Source organism: Phoca vitulina, unplaced genomic scaffold (assembly GCF_004348235.1).
Source record: "Phoca vitulina isolate PV1807 unplaced genomic scaffold, GSC_HSeal_1.0 scaffold18, whole genome shotgun sequence".
Classification (NCBI taxonomy): Eukaryota; Metazoa; Chordata; class Mammalia; order Carnivora; family Phocidae; genus Phoca; species Phoca vitulina.
In genome coordinates this window covers 31,753,472-31,776,276 of record NW_022589721.1, presented here as the reverse complement: position 1 = coordinate 31,776,276, position 22,805 = coordinate 31,753,472, and the positions used below count along the sequence as shown (strand labels likewise).

General features: G+C 54.2%; 1 protein-coding gene across 5 annotated transcripts in view; it reads left to right on the top strand.

Annotated features, from left to right (window-relative positions):
• The window catches only part of TRAPPC9 (trafficking protein particle complex 9), a 542,203-nt gene that overhangs the window by 347,622 nt on the left and 171,776 nt on the right, over positions 1-22,805 (top strand). For 4 of the 5 annotated variants that reach the window (XM_032415641.1, XM_032415638.1, XM_032415639.1 and 1 more), the window contains one exon: positions 1,835-1,945. In XM_032415641.1, the coding sequence (XP_032271532.1) occupies positions 1,835-1,945 (111 nt within the window). The remainder of the gene's footprint in view (positions 1-1,834; positions 1,946-22,805) is intronic. The other variant, XM_032415640.1, reaches the window with a different exon arrangement.

Here is a 22,805-nt window from a genome sequence, read left to right as displayed (position 1 = left end):
AGAATCAACCAGCGTGAGCCTGCTTTTCTGAGGACGTGTGATGCAACACCTCACAGCAGTGAGCAGCAGAAACGAGAGAGCTGCTGCCCTACCTTCCTCCCCTGCACGTGGGTTATGTGTTCACGTCTTGAACAGTCGGCGTTTACAGATGCCCTGTGGCCTCTGATGGTGATGATGGGCGTGTGCTCGTGTGTGCGTGTGCTCTGCCAGGGCACTGCCCGCTTCTCCACCTCAGTTCCCTTCCCTGGAAAGAGCAGACCACAAGGTTCGGAACATTTGTTTCCATCTACATGAAAAGCACAGGATTTTGAGTTCTGAGTCTGCGGTGTCGGTCACCTTACTGGTGCTGTAGCCATGTGCTGAGCATCACTTTCCTTACCTGTGCGCGGGTCTGGGGAGGAAGCCTCGAGGGCGTCGAGATGAAATGAAGAGCCGGCAACCCCAGCACACGGGGCCGTTTGCCCTCCTCCCTCCCTTTGCTCCGACAAAGCCTTGAGAAGTAAATTTGAGAATTGAGATGCCCTCGGGAGGGTCATGTTCTGAAGACACAGTAAGCTGGAGGAGACCCAGTGCACAGATCCTTTTCTGAGTCTTTCTTTTCCCTGTGAGGAAGTACTCGCCCTGCTCCAGAATGGCCTCTGCGTCCGTTGCTGACTTCTGTGTCTGCTCTGGTCATGGGTAGGGCTGTCCCATCCGGATCAGCACACACTTACTGATTGCTTGCCTTGTGCCCGCTGGGGTACGTGATATTTAAGACACTGGCTGAGCTTTAGGCAACCTTCCAACTGTAACGGGAGTCTATCAAATGGGGACTAGCACGGACGATGCGTGTGTGGTTGGGGTTTGTTCTGCACGTGTAGTTGATGAGTCCGGAGGGCCAGGGACTCTGAGGGGCCACTTCAGCTACCGAAGACGTCATGGCGTCCCAGACCCCTCCTGGCCCTACTCAGAACCATAGCCTCCGTGCCTCCAGATGGGTGCTGAGCTGCTCGGCATCCTGTTCGTCTCAGGGCAGGGTGGGCAGGGAGGGAATAAGGAGCCTGAGGGGTGAACGCCTTCTTCTCTCGGGGACAGGTCTTCTTGGGATAAAAAGCCTCCAGAAGCCTATCCTTATTGGCTGGAACTTTGTTTTGGGGACCTCCCTGTGGCAGGGGGCACTGGGAGCTTGAGTATGTTAGTGTTTACCTTCTGGACCAGAGATGTGTGATGGAGTGGAGGTTTCAGGAGGGTGGGAGTGAGTAAACCTGCAGTATCTTCACAGCTCTTCAGAGAAGGAAGGTGTAGTCTGTGTAGGGCTCACAGCAGGTGCGCACACATACCTGGGATACGGGTCTCCACGTGCCAGCGCCCAGCGCCTTGCTCCATACCTGCAGAAGGCAGCAGGCACCTGCTGCTGGGGTCATGACTCGGACGCACTGTTTGTTGATCGGCACCGTGTGCCGCGTGCTTTCCGCCCGGTGGTCTTACTTCCGGGTCAGGTTTCTAGTCCTCACATACACGAGGCTTGGAGAACTGCCAATACATGGTGTACTGCCAGTACATCGTGATGCCAACGATTGGTTACCTTCCCAGGGCCACTTGATTTGTCAGGGGCACGCCGGGCTGGACGCATGTGTCCCCAGGACCAGGGAGGATCTGCTGCCCAAACCCATTTTGCAGAGTTCAGTTAGCTCCGAGTGAGCGTGTGTGATCCTTGTGTCTGGGGCACGTGCCCTTGTGATAAATTGCACCTCTGCCGTCCTCAAGCAGTGGGAGGTCTTTTGGGAAGAGAAGACGTCCAGTTGCTCTCGTTAGGCTTCCAGAGGCCCTCAGCTCTCTCTTGTCCTCTCTGCAGCAGCCGGCAGTGTCACCTGCTCCTGGATGTCTTCAACTCCACGGAGCACGAGCTGGCCGTCCGCGCCCGCGGCAACGAGGAGCTCACCCTGCACGCCGGCGAGTACCAGCGGTGAGTGTCCCCACCTCCCGCCTGGGGGGCGCTGCGATAAGCCTCCCTCCGAGACCCCGGAGGGAAGGCAGGCTTGGCCCCCCTCACAGGAACCCCGGTCATGATTCAGGTTCCGTGAAAGATTCTGAAGTGGCTTCAACTTGGAGGCAGGTGTGAAGTCAGGGTGAAGCCGAGCGGCATCCGTCTAAGGAAGCAGGGCGCTGGCCTCCAGGCCCCCCCTCTCAGGACCCTGAGGCACCTGGGCAACACTTCCCTTTTCAGTTCTTAAAGCTGTTACCTGGGAAGTGTTGGCCTTGATTGTGGAACCTCTGTCAATATCAGTAGGAAGTCCCTCGAAGGAATTCCACAGACAGGCAGGCACGGCTCAGACCTCTGGGAGGGGGCAGCGCCACCCAAGCCCATTCCCCAGAGGGCAGAAGACCCTGGCACAGAGTCAGCCGTGGGCCGGGCCTCGCAGGAGCTGAGTTGGAAGTGAGGGCTGACCAGGAGTGAGGCCAGGCCACGTGGGCGTGTCCCGAGGCGGGGAGAGTTCCCTGACTTGGGGAAGAAGCTCTTCTGGTCGGGGGACCCCTTCCCCGGGCACACCCTGTCTGCCTGGTCTCTCCCCAGATCCACCGCTGTGTCTCCAAGCCCAGCTTGGATGTTGGGGGCATGCCTGTAGAGACGGAATTATCGCTGGGATAAGATGGAGGTGGAATACAATTTTTATTTTTAATTGCAAAATACTTCCCACGTGGAGAAAACACTTTAGAAACCAGGCACACGCATCCCAGACGTAAGCCCTTTGTTCGCGTTTATTTGCCCCGGATCTCTCTGTGTCTCTTCCTGTCTGTCTTTCTCCCTCCTTCCCTTCTCTGTATTGTCTGTGTCTTTCTCTTATTTTAAGGAAATAAAATGTTAAAAAATAGCTAACATTAACAGAGTCAGTGGGGGAAATGTATATTCACTCCACACTCACCAGAATGATTGAAGTAAGAGACCCTCCAGTTTCGAGTGTGGGTGTGAAGGTCCAGTAGCCGGAATTCACGCGCCTCGGCGGGAATGTGAACGCGTGCGGCCGCTTTGAAGAGGGTCTGCGGTTTCTTACAAAACTAAACATACACCTACTTGGTGCCCAGCAGTTCCAACTCCGGTAATTTATTCAGAAAAAGTTTAAGTGTTTGTTCACAAGAAGACCTACACAAGAATGCTCATAGCCAAAAAATAGAGCCCAGATGTCCATTACGGGAGAGCGGATAAACACAGGGTGGCATTTTTCCTGCAAATGTAACGATGCTCAGCACCCAAACCTAGCGCATTCCTAATACATCAGTAGGGTGACTTCCAGGAACGGAACCCTGAGTGAAGGGAGCTTCCTTGGGAAAAGCAGGTACCGTGGGACTCCATTCACCTGAAGTCCCAGAGGAGCAAACTAGTCTACTGTGGAAGAAGCAGAGTGTTGCTTGCCTCTGGAGAGCTTGGGGTGGGGTTTGAACAGACAGTGGCGTGGGGGTTTTCCAGGTGAGGTCTTGGGGTATAACCTGATATGTGCGTGTGGGCTCCACGTGTGTTTGCATTTGCTAAAATTCAGCACATGTGCACTTGATCTGTACATTTTGTTGTAAGTCGGTTTTACATGCAAAGGAAAACTGCACAAGTGTCGAGCTCTAAGTGCAGCTGCGGCACTGGAGGCTTCGGGAGGACTGCATGCTCTCGGCAGTGGTCTCTGGAATGCTGAAAACTAAGATGAGTGACGGACGAGGCTGGAAAGCGGAGAGACTGATGATGAGGCACGTAGAGTATAGTGTTAATGGTGCGGACTCTCGCAAGGGGCATAGCGGGTGTTCACGGAAGAATTCTTTCAACATTGTCTTTGACATTTTTCATAAGAAAGCGTTGGGAAAAAACGATGTTGGAAAAAATAAGTGGAAGAATAGCTCAGCCCTCTTTGCTGTCTCCCCATCTTCCTCCCGCTCTCCTCCCTCCTCGGGGGGATTGCGGTCCTGGAGGCGATGGAATCATTCATACCATGTTTTGCTACTTTCATTGTATTTATATCTACAACCAAACATTATTTTCAGAGTTTTTTATGACAAGCGGTTCTATATCATGTATGTCTTTTTAAAAATATGTCTTTTTATAACTTTAAATCAGCATTATGCTTTGGAGATAAATATAAATCTAGTTCTCTCCTTTCGACTGCTATTTATATTTTGTTGCATGAATACACCACTTTATCCATTTCCGTTGCTAATCCACTCTGAGGTTGCTTCAGAGTGTTGCCATTTAATGCGCTTATTGTTAATGATGCCTGTGAATGCGGGGTCAGGCCCTGTGGCCCGTAGTGCAGGACTGCTGGGGCTGATAGCCGGAAGCTTGAGGCCCGGTGACTTGGGGGCATTCCCCCCTGGAGATCTCGCTGTCTAGGCCCCTGCAGAGGATTTGCTGTGTGGGGGCTCCTGTGCTCCTGCACGTGGGCCTCGGAGGCCAAGCCCAGGGTCTGGCGCCTGGCGTAGGACTGGCTCCTTTGTAGGGCATGCGTGCAGCCCCTGGGGTCTCCACCACCCACAGCTGCCTGGGCCCTGTGCTGCTCTCCACCGTCTTTGTCCAGATGTTTTGATGTGGTCTGAGATCCCAGAGGACGTAAATCTGGTCGTCTTATGACACTGACATGAAACCGGTTGTTACAAATTATAAATCGTTAAACTTGTTCTCAGCTGGATCGTTCGCATCGGTGGAAGGCTGAATGATGTTGGCAATCTCACAAATAATCACAAATTAGTCTTGGGCTTCAGGCATCCTCATTATTGACCTTTTTTCTTAAATTCACATTTCTCTATGCTCCCAGCTCACACATTCTTTATTCATTCATGAAGTATTCACCCAGTAAATATTGATACTTGGATAACTTGTTCTGCGGTGCTCCGGCAGGGCCTGTGTGAACAGGGGACCCCCCCCCAGCACAGGAGCTGGCGTGACGAGGTGACGGGCGTCTCCCACAGCCGGGCGCCAGCCTGACGGGGCATCTTGCTGGCCTGCGGGGGGACTGGTAAACCAGAGGTCAGAAGTCATCTCTGGCTCTGGTCCTGCTGTCCCCGCTAACCGGTGGTGAGTGCCGGGGAGCCCAGTGTTTGTGGGGCCGCAGGGAGGTACTTCCCTTCCTCTGCGCAGACGTCTCTGCCCTGCCTGGATCAGGTCAGACGCGTGCTCTGCCTCTGGGGAGGGCGTCCCAGTGCTCACAGACCGTTCTGCCGGAGGAAGCAGAGGTGGCTGAACCTTACTTGGCAGCACCGGAAAGCGCCTTGCAGACCTCGGCCACGGGTGCTGTCCCCGTGGACCCAGGCTGTCTCCTCAGTGCCCTGTCCCTTCCCGGAGTCCTCAGCTCAACCAGTCTCCTGCCTCTTGCCTTCCCCCATGAGGAGCCGTCCCCAGCGTACCTCAGGCTGTGCCCCCTCCTGAAGAAGCCTTCTCGGTGGCCAGGCGTGGCCGCTCCGAAGAGGGTTGGGCTCTGCCGCTCGGTGACTCATTCATCCGTCCACCTGCGTGAGCTGTTCCCACTGCTGCCTGGGAAGTGGGTGGACGGAGCACTTGCTCTGCTGGAGATGGCCCAGCCTGCAGCCTGCTCTGGGATGAAAGGCCGCGGTCCTGGGACTCGTGAGGCTTTGCTCCTGCTCCTCCCAGAACCCAGGCAGCCCTGGATCAGGAGGCATTTGACTTCCTTTCAAGGGTGGCCCGTACTCCAGGAGAGGGACCAACTCAAGTCCTCTTAGGTTGTTGGGGTGCCTGCACTGCTCCTCCCCTCCTGGTAGAAAGGGGTGACCTCATCTCACCCAGGACAGGAGCATGTGTCCTCAGGAGCACGAAGGAGCAGCATGCTTCCCAGGGGAAGAAGCAATGGAAGGCAAAGTTACTGAGCCTGTGTGTTTGGAAGTGAAGGCACTTGAGTCCTCATGGTACTTTTGTGGGAGGTTTTGTCTGCATTTTATGGCTAAGCAAACTGAGTATAAGATCAGCCCACTTGGTGGGCTCTGCATCTGCCTGACTCCCTGGCTCTGCTTGCAGTGGTGACTGAAGGTTAAGCACCGGTTCCATTCCTCTCCCCCTTGCACTCTGTGCAGCCTTCGGTAAGTTGTGACCAGCCCTGTGAAGTCCACTGTCAAGTGTGAAGGCCGGCAGAAGAAGGGTAGATGGAGAAGCATGCTGGGTTCTTGGCATCCAAAGTGTTTATGAATTCATTCCACATGTTCCCTGAGCGTGGGGCTGGTGCCAGGCCCCCGCCAGGAGGTGAGCCAGTGAGCGAAGGAGGCACTTCTGTGTTGGTGTGGAGTAAAGGTGCACAAACATACAACTGGCATGCACAGTGAGGGGCATGGAAAGCACGCAGGAAGAAACCTGGCACAAACGGTTGAGGGGTGGCTGGGAAGGCTTCCTGGAGGAAGGGGTGCTGATGTCGAGCAGGACCTGGGGCTGGTGTACAAGGGGACGGCAGCCCAGGTGCAGGGACAGCGTGCTCTCAGGAGTGGTGGGAAAGGGTTCTCGATGGAATGCTCGTGTTCTTAGCTCAGAAATACCACTCTCGTTACCATGTTTCTTAGAGATCTCTTTCTAATCTTACAACTTAAACGACAGCATTTCAGCAAACGGATGTAGAAAGTACTGTCTCACCTTCCTGATCTCTTCCTTAGAAGGTCCTCTGGGAACGAGTGACTCATCTCTCCCTCCGGAGGGTCTGTGGCGTGGCTGGTGCATCCATTCTGTAATTAGGGACCACGAGTTAAGTTCACTTTTGCCAAACGTGATGCGGGACGCTCGGTCTGTAGTGATGATGTTTCCAGGGGCTCCCCACCATCCGTCGCCACGTTCAAACCGTCGTCCGCCAGCCTCAGCCGGGTGCGGCAACATCGTTGCCCTCTGAGGGCAGCGTGCGGCACACACCACTTGGCGGTCCGTAGCATCTTTACGCCTCACGGCCGAAGTTCAAGTGTGAGCACTGTGCCTGTTTTTGCCTCTGAGTAAGAGAGGTCGGAGCTTGCCCAGGGTCACACGGTGGTTGCCGCTGGAACCCAGGGCCGCCCGTCAACCACTGGGCCTGTCTCCAGGAGCTGTGTGCAGCTCTTGAGGCTGGAAGCCTAATTTCAAAAGATGGCCAGAAACCGTAGAAAGCTTTTCTGAGTGAAACAGCATCAGCTTCCTTAAGAAAATACAATGTTGCCAGTGGCAGATTTACTGGTCAATTAAGATGATAATTATTGTGTTTTTTTTTGCTTAATTGTCAAACCATTAAAATTAAGTTTCACGACCACCCTCATTTACGTATGCATCTTTTTAACCTTTGGTGATAGATGGTACTCTGTGCCTAAAGCTACCCCGTTTTGTTCCCTCCATCACATGGATGCCCTGCCCGCGCAGCGGGCCCGGGAGCAACGGGTCCAAGCGCCCCCTCCCCGGGGAGGTTGATGGCTGGTTGGCCGGGAGCAGAGCTGCCTCGTTGCACTCACCTGAGCGTGGCCGTCATGCCCAGCGGGCAGCTGCACCTCCGTGGCTCTGGAACTTGGCCTTGATCCTGACCCTGTGGCAGAGCGGGCTGGGCGGGGGCCCCTCGGGGCCTCCCATCTCTTGCTAATCTGTGGCGGGGCTGCAGCCCGTGGCCCACCCTCCCTGATCGTCATCCCTTCTTAGCAGATGAGGAAACAGGCTCAGAGAGGTGACCAGCGAGGAGCCTGCCAGGGTCCCCTCCTCCCCCAGTGCTTTTGGCTGTGATCTCACCGAAGTCTTCACGGGCGCGTGGAGGCAGGGACGGCAATGGCACGGCGAGGACCGGCCTGGGTGCCTGTGGCCAGTGAGCGCCTGGCCCCAGAAGTGGGTGATGGTGGTCTCCGTGCAGACTTAGTTCCCGTTGCACTGCAGCTTCCTGCGTCCCCACGTCTCGAACAGCCCAAACTCACACACCTGGTCCCCCCCTCAGCCGCCCGTAACCTCATTTGTCTTGTTGAGCTCCTTCACGGGCTCTGAAGAACCTCGTGAGGCATCCAGGGAGCACCTCATTGTGTGCAGCCCCGTGCTCGTGCTGGGCGTTCCTCCACCATATTTATACTTGCTGCCCATCCTCCATCCAGGGTGGCACAGCCTGCCCCTGGCACCCGATGAGCCTGTGCCCTTGACCTGGGTGGTCCCTCCTGCCGTCATTCTGAGTCAGAGGGCTTTGGGGATTTTCTTTTTCAATCTGGAAGGAATATGGGAGAGTCCTTTAGAAGCGGCTTCCAGAAGCAGGGAGACAGCATCTTGACATGTTCTCGTCCTTTCAGCTGACTGATGGGGAAACTGAGGCTCAGGTCTGTTTCGCAGGTCCTGGACAGTGATGGTGGAACTGGGGTGTTCAATCCCTAGTCCAGAGCAGCCTCTACCACCCCACTCTGCCTCCCTTGTAAGGAGCAGTTTTCAAGTTTCCTAATGGACACATGGACGGCTCTTGAATCGGTAGGAGCCCCTGACGATTGGTGGGCAGCAAGGAGAAACACTGGAGTCCAGCCTGGAGGAACAGTGGGGTCGCGGAGTCAGCACCTTGGATCATGTAGCCATTTGCTGACTCAGATGGTGGAGAAATCCTTTCTGTGAGAAAAGGAAAAGATGACTGGATTGGATCCATACCCCATGCAGCTATCTCGTCCTCAGAACCCTCAGACGTGGGGCATCTTGTGGGCTTTTGTTCTGTGTTCCTGACCAGTCTTCCCTCCTGTGCAGGAGTGGCCGGTCCTCACACGTGCCCCTGCCCCGGCTGTAGGCGGTCTGGAGCTGCTCTGTCCCGTGGACCGAGACGGAGTGGGCACAGACCTGGGGCCACCCCCAGCCGGTATCCAGGCCCAGCCACCGGCTGGCTCAGCGGTCCTGGGCGAGTGGTTTGGCGTTGGTGAACTTCTAAGTGCTTTTCTTTATTTGATTTTACTTTTGTCACTTGTATTTAAATTCCAGTGTAGTTAACATACAATGTAATATTAGCTTCAGGTGTATAATACAATGATTCAACATTTCCATATATCACCCTGGTGCGGTGGTCATCCCCATCACCTGCTTCTGCCATCCCCCACCTACCTCCCTTCTGGTAACCGTCAGTTTGTTCTGTATAAATAAGAGTCTTTTTCCTTATTTTTCTCTCTCTCTTCCCTTTGCTCATTTGTTTTTTTTCTTAAAGCCACATATGAGTGAAATCATATAGTATTTGTCTTTCTGACTAGCTTATTTCATTTAGCATAATACCTTCTAGCTCCATCCATGTTGTTGCAGATGAGAAGATTTCATTCTTCTTTATAGCTGAATAATGTTGCATTATACACACACAAACCATATACATATATATGTGTGTGTGTATATATATATATATATATATATATACACCACATTTTTATCCATTCATCAATCGATGGACACAGGCTGCTTCCATAATTTGGCTACTGTAGATGCTGCTGCTATAAACATCAGGGGTGCATATATCCCTTTGAATTAGTATTTTTGTATTCTTTGGGTAAGTACCTAGTAGTGCAACTGCTGGGTCATAGGGTAGTTCTAATTTTAACTTTTTGAGGAACCTCTGTACTGTTTTCCAGAATGGCTGTACCACCTTGCATTCCCACCAACAGTGTAAGAGGGTGCCCCTTTGTTCACATCCTCACCAACACCTATTGTTTCTTATGTTGTTGATTTTAGCCATTCTGACCCATTTGAGGTGGTACCTCATTGTGGTTTTGATTTGTATTTCCCTGATGCCGAGTGATGTTGAGTATCTTTTCATGGGTCTGTTAGCAATCTGGATATCTTCTTTGGAGAAATGTCTGTTCAAAAAATCCATTTTTAAATTAGATTATTCATTTTTTGGATGTTCTGTAAGTTCTTCATAGGTTTTGGATACCAACCCTTTATCAGATATGCCATTTGCAAATATCCTCTCCCATTCCGTGGGCTGACTTTTAATTTTGTTGATTGTTTCCTTTTGCTGTGCAGAAGCTTTTTATTTTGATGAAGTCCCAATAGTTTATTTTTGCTTTTGTTTCACTTGCCTTTGGAGATGTGTCTAGGAAGAAGTTGCTACGGCCGAGGTCAAAGAGGTTGCTGATTGTGTTCTTTTCTAGGGTTTTTATGGTTTTAGATCCGAACACTTTTCTTTAAAATGGAGACAGTAATGCCTGTTACAGGTTGTTACAAATACTAATGTTAAGGCACGTCGAGTACGTAGCGCCACCCGAGACCCACAGTGGACTCCCCAGGTGGCAAATAGTTACTCTTTAGTGCCCTTTGTCACACCTTGGGAACAGTTCCCACCAGCCTCGTCACCTTGGCTGGAGCACATCTCAGCCTGGGTGAAGGGCATGCGTTTGAGGGGTCGTGTTTCCTTTTTGGGGAGATGACTGTCCCAGAGTTTTGCTCAAGTAATTAGTTGTTCTTTGGAGCCTCATTTCCCTGGCTCCTCAATGGCGTCTGAAGTGGAGGCCGAGAAAGGTCTCATGTATCAGGAGTCAGAAGCCACAGAGAGGATTCAATGTAAAGAATTGTTGCGGAGGCATGAGGTTGTAACTAGGTGCCTGCGAGTGTGGAGTGCACCAGGGAGGCTCTGGTGTAGCAGCTGCAGGAAGCATCACCGTCCCTGGGGCTGGGGTCCCACGCAGGGGGTCGGGATTATTAGAAGCTGGGGGCTGTGGGCGTGGAGCTGATACCCAGCACTCTAAGGGATGCCCGAGGTCTGGGGTCTCAGAGGGGAGAAGCGTGTTGCTGGGCTGCACCGGTTGGAACCCGGGGTGGAAGGACATCCCTCAGGTACAGACAGGCAGCCGTAGAGGGAACATGTCCCTCCTCCCGTGTCCCACATCCTCCTTCCACCCCTACGAGGCTGGGAGAGCAGAGATGTGGCTTGCAGAGTGGATGCCTGCAGGACTCGCCCAGCATGCCTTGTGCCCCCTGATCTCCTGGCTATAGTTGTCTTGCTCTTCTGCATATCCATGGATTCTCAGTTGGTGTTTATTTTCTACTGCACATTCTCATTCCTGCCAGACTAGAGGGCCCCAAGCTGTGCTGCATATTGGAATTACAGGGACCTTTGAAAAAGAGCGATGCCTGTCCTCTCCCCACCTAACCCCATGTCTTGGTCTGATTGGTTGGGGGCCGCCAGGACACCAGGATTTGTGACTCTAACATGCGGCCAAGTGCAGGAACCACGGGGCCAGACAGTGAATTATTTGAGAGCAGTTTGTATCTTGGTTGTTCTCCAATATCCCCCCTACTTGGTCCAGTGTCCAGCAGTTGGTAGGTGCTCAGGTGATGTTTGGTTGGGAGTGGGTCATTCCTAGAGGCTCTGCTCTTGGGGGGTTCTGAGGTTTTCGTTCTCTATGTGGCTCCAGGATGAAGCCTCAGATGCTGAGGTCAGGGTAGAAAATGCCTTGATCAGTTGCTTTGAGTTGAGTCATAAGGGGCCGTGGCCTGTGACAGTACAGTTGTACCTTGCGTATGTTGTCCCTGGCCTGGGGGGTCTGAGAGGAAAGCATGCCTTTTTCTAATTGGTCTCCCCAGGGGGAGTGGGGTTTTGCCACGTGCCCACCTGGAGAGGACGTGTGTTTGTAATGTACAGAAGGGCACCCTGTGCTCCCTGTAGTCCCGGGTGTGTCCTCCTAAAGTGTGATTCTTCTCATTACCTTAATCTGATAGTAGATCTGTTCCTATGGGGAAAACTTGAGAAGAAAAGCGTAATATTTTATTCCTTACAGACACCTTATTGGTTCTTGAAGTTTGGGGCTCACTCTCACATCAGAGTTGTGCCGTGGGTGTTTTATAAGTAGTTAGAGACAATGTCCCTATAACGTGTTTCATTAGAGTCTCTGCAAGTGTTTGGTGGAAGTCATGGGCATGGGCATGGGTGGTGGTAGGATATGTACCCACCAGGGTGCATTCTTTTATGCTGGAGGTTTAAAATCTGTAACAGATAACCTTTGGCATTCGTTCATATTTCCATTTGCTCTCTAGTTGGTGCTGTCACAAGAGCTGAGAACCACACCTAGTGCTTTGTGCATGCAGCCCAGGCTCACGATAGACTGCCCACCCCTGGTGTGGGGTTTGGGACGGGAATGAGAGGGCAAGGGGCTCATCCCCTAGCAGCCAGGGGTAGGGTGGCTGGGGACAGCTTCTCCATGCAAGACCTTCATGGGAGCCTTGGGCCAAGAAGAAGCTGGTGAAACAAGAGCAAACTGGGTGGATTCGGGGGTGGCTTAGGCAGAGGGAATAGCCTGTGACAGCCAGGGGGGTCGGGGTCCGGGAGAGCACATGGGGTTCTGCACGCTGGAGACTGTTCAGAGTTGGAGCTGCAGGCCAGAGAGGAGAGGCCAGGGTGAGGCAGGGAGGCAGCAGGGCCTGTGAGCCAAGGCTGGGTCTCTTTCTGGGGGGAAAGGGATGGTCACGAGAGGGTTTTAGGTAGGAGAGTGTCTGGCCTCTAGGAAGTGTCCGGAAAGGGTGACAGCTGGTGAGAGCCTGGGTGCTGGTCAGGGGAGGTCATAGTGCTGGCGACTGGGGTACCTTTGGTGCTGAGAGGAGAGCCTGGGCACCAGAGGCCCTCAGCAGGGAGGAAGAGTTGGCAGAATTTGGGGCGTGTGGTGTGAGAAAAAGGGAAGTTTCTAGTTTGGGCAGCTGGTGGCTGGCGTTGCCACTGGCTGTCCCCGGGAGCGCAGGGCTTGGAGCGGGCTGGGGGGGGACTCTGCGGTGCGCACAGGCTGCAGTCACAAGGCTGCCTTCCTGCTGGCCAGAGATGCCCGCTGCGACCTTGGCCAAGGAGCCCTGGATCGAGAGTCGAGGGTCCAGCTTCCGATTGCATCTGGAGAAGATAGAATGATAGTGGTGTGACTTGCATGGCCCTTGGAAAATTTGACCATTTTTATTCTGTTCTTTCCTGCGAGTGAGGGAACAGGTCTTCTTGCAAGAGACTGGGAGGGCCAAGCTCTCCCGTGTCCTGGGGTGGACATTCTGTGCAATGGAGGCCTTTCTCTGGAGCCCTGTGGGAGATCTCAGGCTGGGGGACCTGGCTCTCCCGGTCCTCATGGGGCTTGCTCTCCAGAACAGCCCAGAGAGCCTTTGGGTGCCCGGATTAGGGGCGTAGACCCTCTGCAGGACTCTGGGTATCTGCTCTTTCTGCTTGGGCACAGCTGGCCCCTGTTTCCTCAGAGGCTCTTCCTGTGCTTTCCAGCCCAGGCATGCAGTGCAAATCCCACCTTGGGCTGGAGAAGTAGAAAGAGGTTTAAGCGGTTCGTCTAGGTCTGCCCCGGGCATGGGCCCTCTGGAGGGACAGGTCTGAAGCCAGCCCAGGGACTTTCCTCACTGGGGGAAGGGTCTCATGTGAGGCACTTGGTGGCCCAGAAAAATCACGGTGGCCTTCCTTGGACTGTGGCTTCCATGACATTTTTCACATAATGAAGGAGGTACTTCAGACTGGAAAACTGTCTCGGAACGTGGGTCACAGGCAGGGTCTTGGAGCTGAGTGCTTGCCAACTGGAACCATCGATGGCAGACCAAGTGAAACGGGATGGAGATAATAGAGTCATTTAATTTGTGTCAGTTCAGAAAGTCTCTGTGAGGTTAACTAACTCGAAGACGGATTAGCCTCTGGAACCTGCCCGAGGTAGACATAGTAAAACCACACCGTCAGAGAGCTTTCCGGGGCTTCCAGAGCGCCAGCCTGGACGCCTGCTGGCCATGGCGGAGAAGGGGCGTCCGAGGCTCTCCGCACTGACCTGTGCCCCACCACTGTACTCCACGGGGTCACGTGTGAGCACTCCACCGCAGGCAGACGATTTGCGGTTCTCTGAGGCCTCCCCTCCTGCCTTCTAACTGGATGATCCCCGCTTGCCAACTGGGAGACTGAGGCTAGGCGAGATCACATGACTCGTCCCAGGTGACACTGGGCTCGCATCCGAGCCAGGCTTTGAGCCAGGTTGTAAGATGCTCACAGCACTGAGCTCCGTCCTACCCACTCGTTCTGACCGAATCAAGAGCTCCTACCAGGAACCACGCTGTGTGCCAGGCCCTGAGACGCACCCAGCAAAGGCCAGTGGCTCCGAGGCCTCACGGTGTGTTGGGGGGAAGGGCCCGCGGCGAGGACAGCAGAACGCAGGCCAGGCAGAAGAGGAGGCCCGGCGTGCTTGTGTCGTTCCTGGAGCGCGGGTGCTGAGCCTTCCAGTGTGGGAACAGGCCTCCGCCCATGCGGGGCCACCTTGCCGGCCGCCTTCCCGGATCTCTGTCTGGGGATGCCTGGACTACATATGTGTGATCCACGCAGGATGTATGTCCTGTGTGCACGTGTGTGTTCAGAGACCTGAGTTTATACACATGCAGTAAACTATGAATGTTATTCATAGTACCTGTAGAATATTGTCACGGCTCATGGGCTTTGTCTGAATTTGGCTCGGGGCTGACATTCTCTCCAGAAACAGTGGAAAGGCCGGGAGCTCTGGGGCCACGGAGACCTGGGTCACAGTCGTCCTGTATTACTCCTGCTCACGGTTTCATGCCAGGTAAAGTACTCACCCCAGTGTCGGTGCTGGCATCCGCGAAGCAGGGACTGGGATGACGCCTGCCTGGTGAGGTGGGTGTGGGCTCGGGTCCCTGGCATCGAGCCTGTCCAGCATTTAGTAACGGCTCCGTACATGGGAGGCTACCTCTGTTTTCCTAGAGAAACTTGGAGTGCTTTCCCGTGTCGGTAGTACATCATTCTGAAGAGGAAAAGAGGCAAAGGCCCCTTACAATGGGGCTCCAAGGGAGTGGACGTCTGCTCTTGTGAGCGCATGACCTGCTTGGCGGATGGTGCGTACTAGCAGCATCCCAGAACCCCACACGCCCGCCGCGTCCTACTGCCTGGCAGCTGTGTCCTCCCTCCTGACTTGGGGTCGTCCTGGATACTCCTGAGACTCAAGACGGGGGACAGAGTGGGCTTCCCGTGCTGGGAAAGAGCTGATGACTCCTGAGAGGGGTGCCTGTTTCCAGGGCTTGACAGGGACCCGAGGACACAGATAATAAGCTGGCTCGGAGAGGTGCAGAGGTCATAGGACTCCAGGGCAAAGGCTGCAGGTTTCCTGTAAAGAACAGAGCATATGCCCACGTCACCGAGCATCCCTCCCCTGCAGGGACCAGTTTACTGGGGAAAGGTTTTTACCTCCTCCTCTTAGTGTCTGGACAGATGTATCATGACCTGCACGCACCGTCATAAAGTCCTCTGCGGTCTGCCTGTTCAGCCTTCTGCGCTCCCAACCCCGGCAGCCACTAATCCTTTTACTGTCTCCGTAGTCTTCCCTTTTCCAGAGCGTCCTAGAGTTGCAGTCGTACACTGTATAGCCTTTCTGATTGGCTCCTTCGAGTTAGCGATCCCTGTTCGTTCCCCTTCAGCGCCGAGCTGTGCCCGCGGTCTGGGTGGACCCCAGCGTGCCGTGCACCTCCTGCGGCACATGTTGGTTGTGTCCAGATCTTGGCAACAATGCGTGAAGCTGCTATAAACATCCATGTGCAGGTTTTTGTGTGGACAGACGTTTTCAGCTCCTTTATGTAAATACCAAGGTGTGTGGTTTCTGGATCACATGGTCAGAGTATGTTTAGTTTTATAAGAATCATTGCACATTTTTAAAAACCAAAAACAACGCATGCTTTGTTGGCCTTTCCACCACGCTGTTCCGTTATCGTTCCGTTGCGGAAGGAGATGAAAACGACAGCCTCCCTGTTTGAGCAGCACCTGTGAGACCCCGCATGGTGCCCGCCCGTGGTGCCCGCCCGTGGTGACCTTTCTCGGGAGCGCCCTGGGCCACGCGGCCTGCCCGACCATCTCTGCGTCCTCTCAGACTGTGTCCACACTCCCTCCACCCCCCTGCATGACGTCGGTACCTGCTTCCGAGTCTCTCCGCCCTGGGAGCCACTTGGGCCGGGCTCCCGTGCTCGTTAGCTCTCTCGTTAGCTTCTCCCGGCCGGGGAGAAGCAGCTTCGAATCCCCTTCTGTATCCTGCCCTTGCGGCCAAGGTTCTCTGTGGGAACAGAAGACCCAGAATCTTTGTGACTTCGCACAGCGAGTTTCCTGGGCGTCCCAGGGTGGTGGCTCTCGCTCTGCTCGTGTTGCTGTCATTCACGACTCACGTTCTGTCTGAGAGGTGCTGGTTTCGTGGCGGAGGGAAAAGGGAAGGGGACGGGCCACGCGACACCTCGGGAGCATGTCACTTCCACATATTCTGTTGGTCCAGCAGGTCGCAGGCAGCCTGAGATCGGGGTGCGGGCGGATGGTCCCCTGGGGAGGGACACCCAGTGTGTGGACATCGCTGCGACCTCCGCCCTCCAGCCTGGTGCCTTCTGCTCATCCTCACCCTCTGTGGAGGAGGCTTGCTTTGTCCTCTGTGAACATGTTGGCTACGGTCAGCTCACGCACTTTCCCTCCTTCCAGCGTTTCTGCGGACGGCATTCCTGGTGCCGTGGTGCCGAGGAGGGCACGCAGAAGTGCCCCTGGGGCCTGCGTGATGCGCATGTGTGTGGGGCTGCTGCGTCTGGGGTTTACCGAGCGCCATCAGATGCCGGCTACCCTCCCTCTCCCGGAAGCAAGCCCGCTCTCCGCTCTCGGGCTTTGTGGCAGTGGGACTGGGCGGACACCCGGCGAGGGCCCAGCGCTGTGTGCCTGGCTTGTATACTTCTCGGCCTCTCAGCGACCTGAAGGACAGGCAGGCCTGAACCCCCTGGTAACCGGAGACGGACTGGCCGCCCTGGCCCCCTGGGAGAGCAGCGGAGGGGGCCGCACCCTCACCTTTCCCACGGTGTACGCCCATCCTTTCTGGAAGATTTCTTTTCTTTTCAGAATTGGTATATTAGGACCTCTTCCCCGCTAAGCCCCCCTCCCTCAGTGAGGCCACACTGCCCTCCCAGATGCCTGTCTGCCTTGCTTCCTTCTGCACTCTTACTGGTGATTAGGTTAAAGGAAATTCTCTTATTTCCAATTAATCATCCCTCATGAACCTGTTCTGCATTCAGCACACAGCAGACTCCCTACTTAACATGGAGCTTCCTCTCTCCCCTCTGGGATTCTTCTCTATTTTTAAAAAGTAATTGAATTATTTGTGTTTGCTCCTTGTGTTTGGGGATGTTTCTAGAACAAAGAACTAGAGGTTATGGTTGATGAATGCTAATGGACACCTTGATAGGAAAATCATAGTTAGCCCATGCCAGCTGGGGGCTCCCAGAGGCCAGAAGGCAAAGCGTCTGTGCTTTGGGAGTCTTTGTTCTTGATTATTTCTATTAAAAATTCACGGAGCCATCGTTTGCTGCTTAAACAGGCCCTCATGAGCACCTTGTCCCCTCACCTTCCACAGCTTCATGCACGAGCCTTGTGCTCCCCATCCGGTAGGGCTGATGCAGACCCCAGTTTGTTCCGAGGAGGCCGGGGGCCCAGGGTTGCTGCTGCTGCCTCCCCCGGGTGTTCAGCCTGCAGAGAAGGCGATTTCTCGAGGGTTGTCACGTGGGGAGAACCTCCGAGAGCCCAGCAAGGCCCAGGATCACAGCGGGGACGTTTCAGAATATGCAAGAATATTCTAAATACTCCTTCTCCATTAACAGCCCTTTCTAGGTGCCTGGATGTGTGAGGCAGTGTGCCAGGTGTCCGGGTCCGAGAGGAGCAAACTTGGCACTGTAGTTAGAGGTGGTGTTAGAGGGGAGGTGGGTAACGCCTTGCCCAGGTTGCGCCTGCTCTAGGGGCCGAAGATGGACCAGGCGAGTGTTGCCGCCAGCCGGGCAGGCTCAGGACAGACAGTGAAGAGGGCCCTCGGCCTGCCCTGCCTTCGCGGGGTCAGCATAGGGTGAAGGTTCCTGTTTGGCTGGTTTGGGGACAGCATCCCTCGCTGCTGTCACTGAATCATCTCCAGCACACGTATTAGTGCAGTGGGGTCATAGTTCTTTGGTAGAAATGTGTAATATTTTAGGACAATTAAAAATCTAGCCCCTATCAAACATGGCATAACTTCAAGCACTCAGCAAACGTGGGGAAAACCAATCTTGCCATGTTTGATTTCCCTCTTCAACCTCTTAGTGTTTTCCTAACTCTTCTTAGTATCATTTTGGAGATGCCGTTCTGAATAGTTTTAATGATTCTTCTGAAAAACACCTAACCCTTGACTCTGAAAGTTGCAAGGGGTCTTTGAGGTCCTCAAAGCCCAGACCCCACATTAAGCCCAGAGAAGGCAAAGTGGCTTTTCCAAGATGTTGTAGCCAGTGGGTGAAAGAACTCAGACTAGACTTGGTTTGGTTTTCTGATTCGTGGATGCTCCTAGTTGCTTTATCTTCCCAAAGGCTGTGGGTTCTTGGTGGGGGGGTTGGGCCAGGGATCTCCGAGACAGGGTGTACTGTCCGAGTCAGGTGTAGGCTGGTTTCTCCATTCTCTCAGCCTGGATTCCCTGCTCCTTCTTGACCCAGGCCAGGCATCATCTCTGCCAGAGGCTGTCCCTGACCTCCTGAGACTCTGCTTTCCTCTCCACGTCCTACGGCACCTGCTACCTGCCCGCCCCTGTGGTTCAGGCTGCGTGCCACCATTACTGAGTTCTACAGGTGCCTCTCCCCAAATAGATGGGGGCATCGGGAACCGGGGCCATGCTTAGTTATTTTCTGTCTCCCCAGGGCCCGTGGAGCAGTAAGTGGTTAACCAGTGTGGTGGACAGAATGATGCCCCCTACCTCTACATCCTAATCCCTGGAACCTGTGGTGTGTTTCCTTACCTGGCGAAAGGAACTTTGCAGATGTGATTAAGTTAAGTACCTTGAGATAGGGAGATTATCCTGGTGCCTTAGTCTGCTTGGACTCCTGTAACAAGATGGTTTATAAACAATAGCAACTTATTTTTCCCAGTTTGGGAGGCTGGAGGTCCAGGATCAGGGGGCCGGCACGGTCAGGCTGTAGTGAGGGCTCTCTCCTGGGTTGTGAACGGCTGCCTATTCATCAGATCCTCACATGGTGAGAAGAGGGTAGTAGCTCTCTGGCCTCTTCTTATAAGGGCCCCTCCCTCATGACCTGCTCACCTCCCAGAGGCCCCACCTCCAAATGCCATTGTACTGGGATTAGAGACTCAGCACTGGAATTTTGGAGGGACGTAAACATGCAGTCCGTTGCACCTGGGCTATCCAGGTGAGCCCAGTGTAATCACAAGGATCCTTACCAGGGAAAGAGGGAGGTCCTCGCCTCTGGGGCAGGGCAGCTGTGACAATTGAAGCAGAGGCTGGAGGGAGCCAAGGCATGCAGGGGGCCCCCAGGAGCTAGAAGAGGCAGGGAAACTGGCTCTCCTCTGGAGCCTCCTAAAGAAATGCAGCCCTGCTGACCCATGTGAAGACCTCTGACTTCCAGAACTGTACTGTGATGATTTGTGTTGTTGGAAGTTTGTTGGGTAATTTGTATGTGGTGATGTTACAGCAGCACAGGGAGCGAGAGGGAGGATGGGGCGCCCTCGGAGGCCAGCCCAGGGATTGGCTCTCGGGCCAGCCCCTCACTTTGATGAGCGCAAGGTGGATGGTAACGCCTGCCTGCCTTACCTCCCGGCGGTTCTGAAGCGGTTTGGAGGAGAGACGGTGGGGTGCATAGCCCTCAGCCACCCCTGCGGGGTACCGAGCAGCAGCCCTCACTGTGCTGGTGCAGTCCTGCCTTCTGAGCCATGGGGGTCTTCAGACTTGTGCTTTCTGAGGCCAACAGCCCTAAGGTTCAGACTTCAGCTGCTAACCGTGTTCCTGCTGCTCCCTGGTTCTAGATTTGGTCTGGTTCTCCGTCTCTAACAGCTCTAACAGTTCACTTTATAAAATCTGTGCAGAAGATTTGCAAATGCACGGAGTGTGCCCTGTATCTTACCTGAGCCCCGAGTGCAGTGATGATGGGCGCAGCTAGACCCTGCGCCAGGCTCTCTGTCCAGGAGCCTGCCTCTAATCTTCACGGTGGTCCTCAGGATGGTGGCCGCTGTGACCGCCACGTCTTACAGAGGGGGACACAGAAGCCCGCTGAAGTGAGGCTCTGCCCCGGACTGAGCGGCTGCTGTCAGTTCTGGCCCGGTATCAAAGCAAAGGCTTTCTAGTCCCCAGTTTGCGGGACACCCGTTATACTCAGGTCTGTGGGCTGTTCTCAGCCCGCCCGCTACACACCGAGAAGGGGGTGGTTTGTATACTTCAGGGTAAAAACTTAGAATAAGTTGTCATGTTTCTTCTGCACTTCTCCGGATCTCCCTGGGAGACCACTGTGCCGGGCAAACAATGTGATTGCCTGCTTTGTGCCAAGCCCCATGCTGGGGGTCTGGAAATACTGTGTCCGCTCCTCCTAATAAGGTAGATGTTATTCCAGGTTTCACAGGTGGCGGCTGAGGGGATGTCAGGCCCTTTTACTCGTTCCTGCACCAGGATTTGCTGAGGGCCTGTCACGTGCCTGCAGGCCGCCATTTTCAGTTCCGTGGATTTACCTGCAAGCACAAGCCAGGTCTCTGCTCTCCTGGGGCTGACATTCTAGTGGGGCACGTACCGATGGGCGATGTCCGGTGATGAGAAGTGGCAGGAGGGGCGATGAGGAGGTGAGGAAGGAGAGCAGGACGGAGCCTTGCAGGCTCATGGGCGTGCTCTGAATTTACTCTGGATTTACTCAGAGCCAGGAAGGCACTGGAGGGTTTTGAGCAGAAGGACTGACGTCATCTGACTATTATTTGGGGATCAGCTGGTAGGTCCAGGAAGGGGGTTTCACACCCGATCTTTGTGGCTCTGAGACCTGGACCCTCTCCTTACGTCCGGGCCTTGCACATGCTTCTGATGTCCTAGCGCTGCTGGAGCTGGGGCCTCGTAAAGTGGGCTCTGAGGGCGTTTCCCCCATTTTCCCCTCATCCCCAGGTGGGCACAGCTCCTGTGGTGCACAGATACTCAGGACTTGCCGAGGAATGGACCACAGGTGTGGAGGGATGGTCCCTTGCCTTCCATGTTTGGATGTCCTGCCATGAAATGTTGAGGTTTTCATGAAAGTAGACACATCTTCATGCTGCAGCTTGCCACAGAGCCATTTGATCAGCTCTAACAAAGAGTCTTGAAAGCTTTCGAACAAGTGAATGATTCCCTCCTGGAAAGATCTCCTAGTGAAAAAAACATCTATCAACCAAGTGTTGAACGCAAGGATTATATTGGTATTTATAGAAACTAAAATGTCTGACAATGGGGCATGACTAGTAAATAACGTACATTTATATAATTGACTGTTATGCAGCTCTCAGAAATTGTGTTTTTATAGAATTTATGATGCCATGTTCAGTTGTCCCAGTGAGGACAGTGATGCCAGCAGACATAGGCAAGGGAGACACACTCCTTACATGGCAGCGAGGAAACATGCCCCTGGGTGTGTGATGGGGGGTCATACCCAGAGCAGGAGGCCCAAAGCCATCCCCTCAGAGGCCCCGGTGCCTTGGTCTGCAAGGCCAGGATGCGCCGGGGCTGCTGCTGGACCCCTGATGGGGAGGGAGCTCTGCTCAGGTTCCTGCGAAAGCCCTGCTCTCTCCTTGTCCACCGTGTGCCGACCTTCACGGGTGCTTCCGTGAGGCTGGCCGAATGCAAAGCTCGGTCCTCAGGGTCACAAGACACAGCACGTACCTCTAGGCCCAGACTTCAGGTGGACCTGAAGTTTATTCCTGCATCCTGGAGAAGTGTCCACTACTTCATACACAGAAAAGGCAGGAGGCAGGCTGGTATTTATGACACGACACACAGGACATAGAAGTCCAGTAGCATAAATAACGCATGCATGTGTTCACATGCCTGGAGGGAAGTGCAGCAGAACGTTCACAGTGGGAGAATCACGGGGGCATCTTTTCCTTCTGTGTCCTTCAGTTTTTCTGATGTGCTTGCCGTGTTATTTGAAATATAGACTTTTTTTTTTAAACCCTCACCACAGGGCATGACCAAGTGCTTTTTGGGGTTCAGAGTGCCCAACTGCCCCTTTATTTCATTTTTATTGTTATCTGTGTGCATTTGGGTTTGCTTGCCTTCTGTCAACCAGAAATCCCCGGTGTCTCTGGGGATAGAAGCTTCATGTTTATTCGGGTCAGATTTGAACTCAGCACTGGCCCATCTCGTTGCCGATCCGGCACCTTCCAGCAGTCACCGTCCTGCTGCGGCCGCTCTGTGGAGTAGTGTGGGAGTCTTTGGAGATCTAGGCTGTCGTTCCTGACCCCGAAAGAAAATTAGGCTTGTTCAGGAAAGCAGCTTTTGGGTTTTCTGAAGCTCTGAAATGATCAGCCAGACAGCTGGCCATCCTGTGTTTTCGCTTCTCTCTCAGCAGCGATGGAGTCTTTTCCCACCTGGGCTCGCTCAGCCACCAGCGCCACCTCGGCCATGTCGGAGTGCGTGGACGGAAGTTAGCTGGCTTCCCATGTGTCATCTGGAGGGGGGAGAGGGGAGGGGATTGCCTCCCCGTGGGTGACTCCCGATGACCCTCCACCTGGCGGCGGCAGCCCCCTGGCTTACTGTGCTGTGCGCGTCTCACCTCGTGCTCCCAGCTCCATGTGGCGGGCAGACGGTGAACATCTGTGGGCCGTGACTGCACACACGTGTGTGTGTGTGGGGGGGTTCGTGTATTCCCGCTGCTCCTGCTGTTGAAATGCCACCTTAGATGTGTGCAAGGGGGAAGGCAGACGTTCCTCACTGGAATCTGATGTCCCCTAATCTGGCTCGCTGAGTATTCTTTTCCCTGCTTGTCTCTGACTCATAAGGACGTGTTTTGTTGTTGCTTGTTTTATAGAACTTGGTATTGGGAACAGTTGGACCCCAAAGGCAAATCTCCAGGCCTTAGGGGTTAGGCCTCTGGGCGCCCTGGGCTTGTTCTGCCCTCCTCAGGGCAT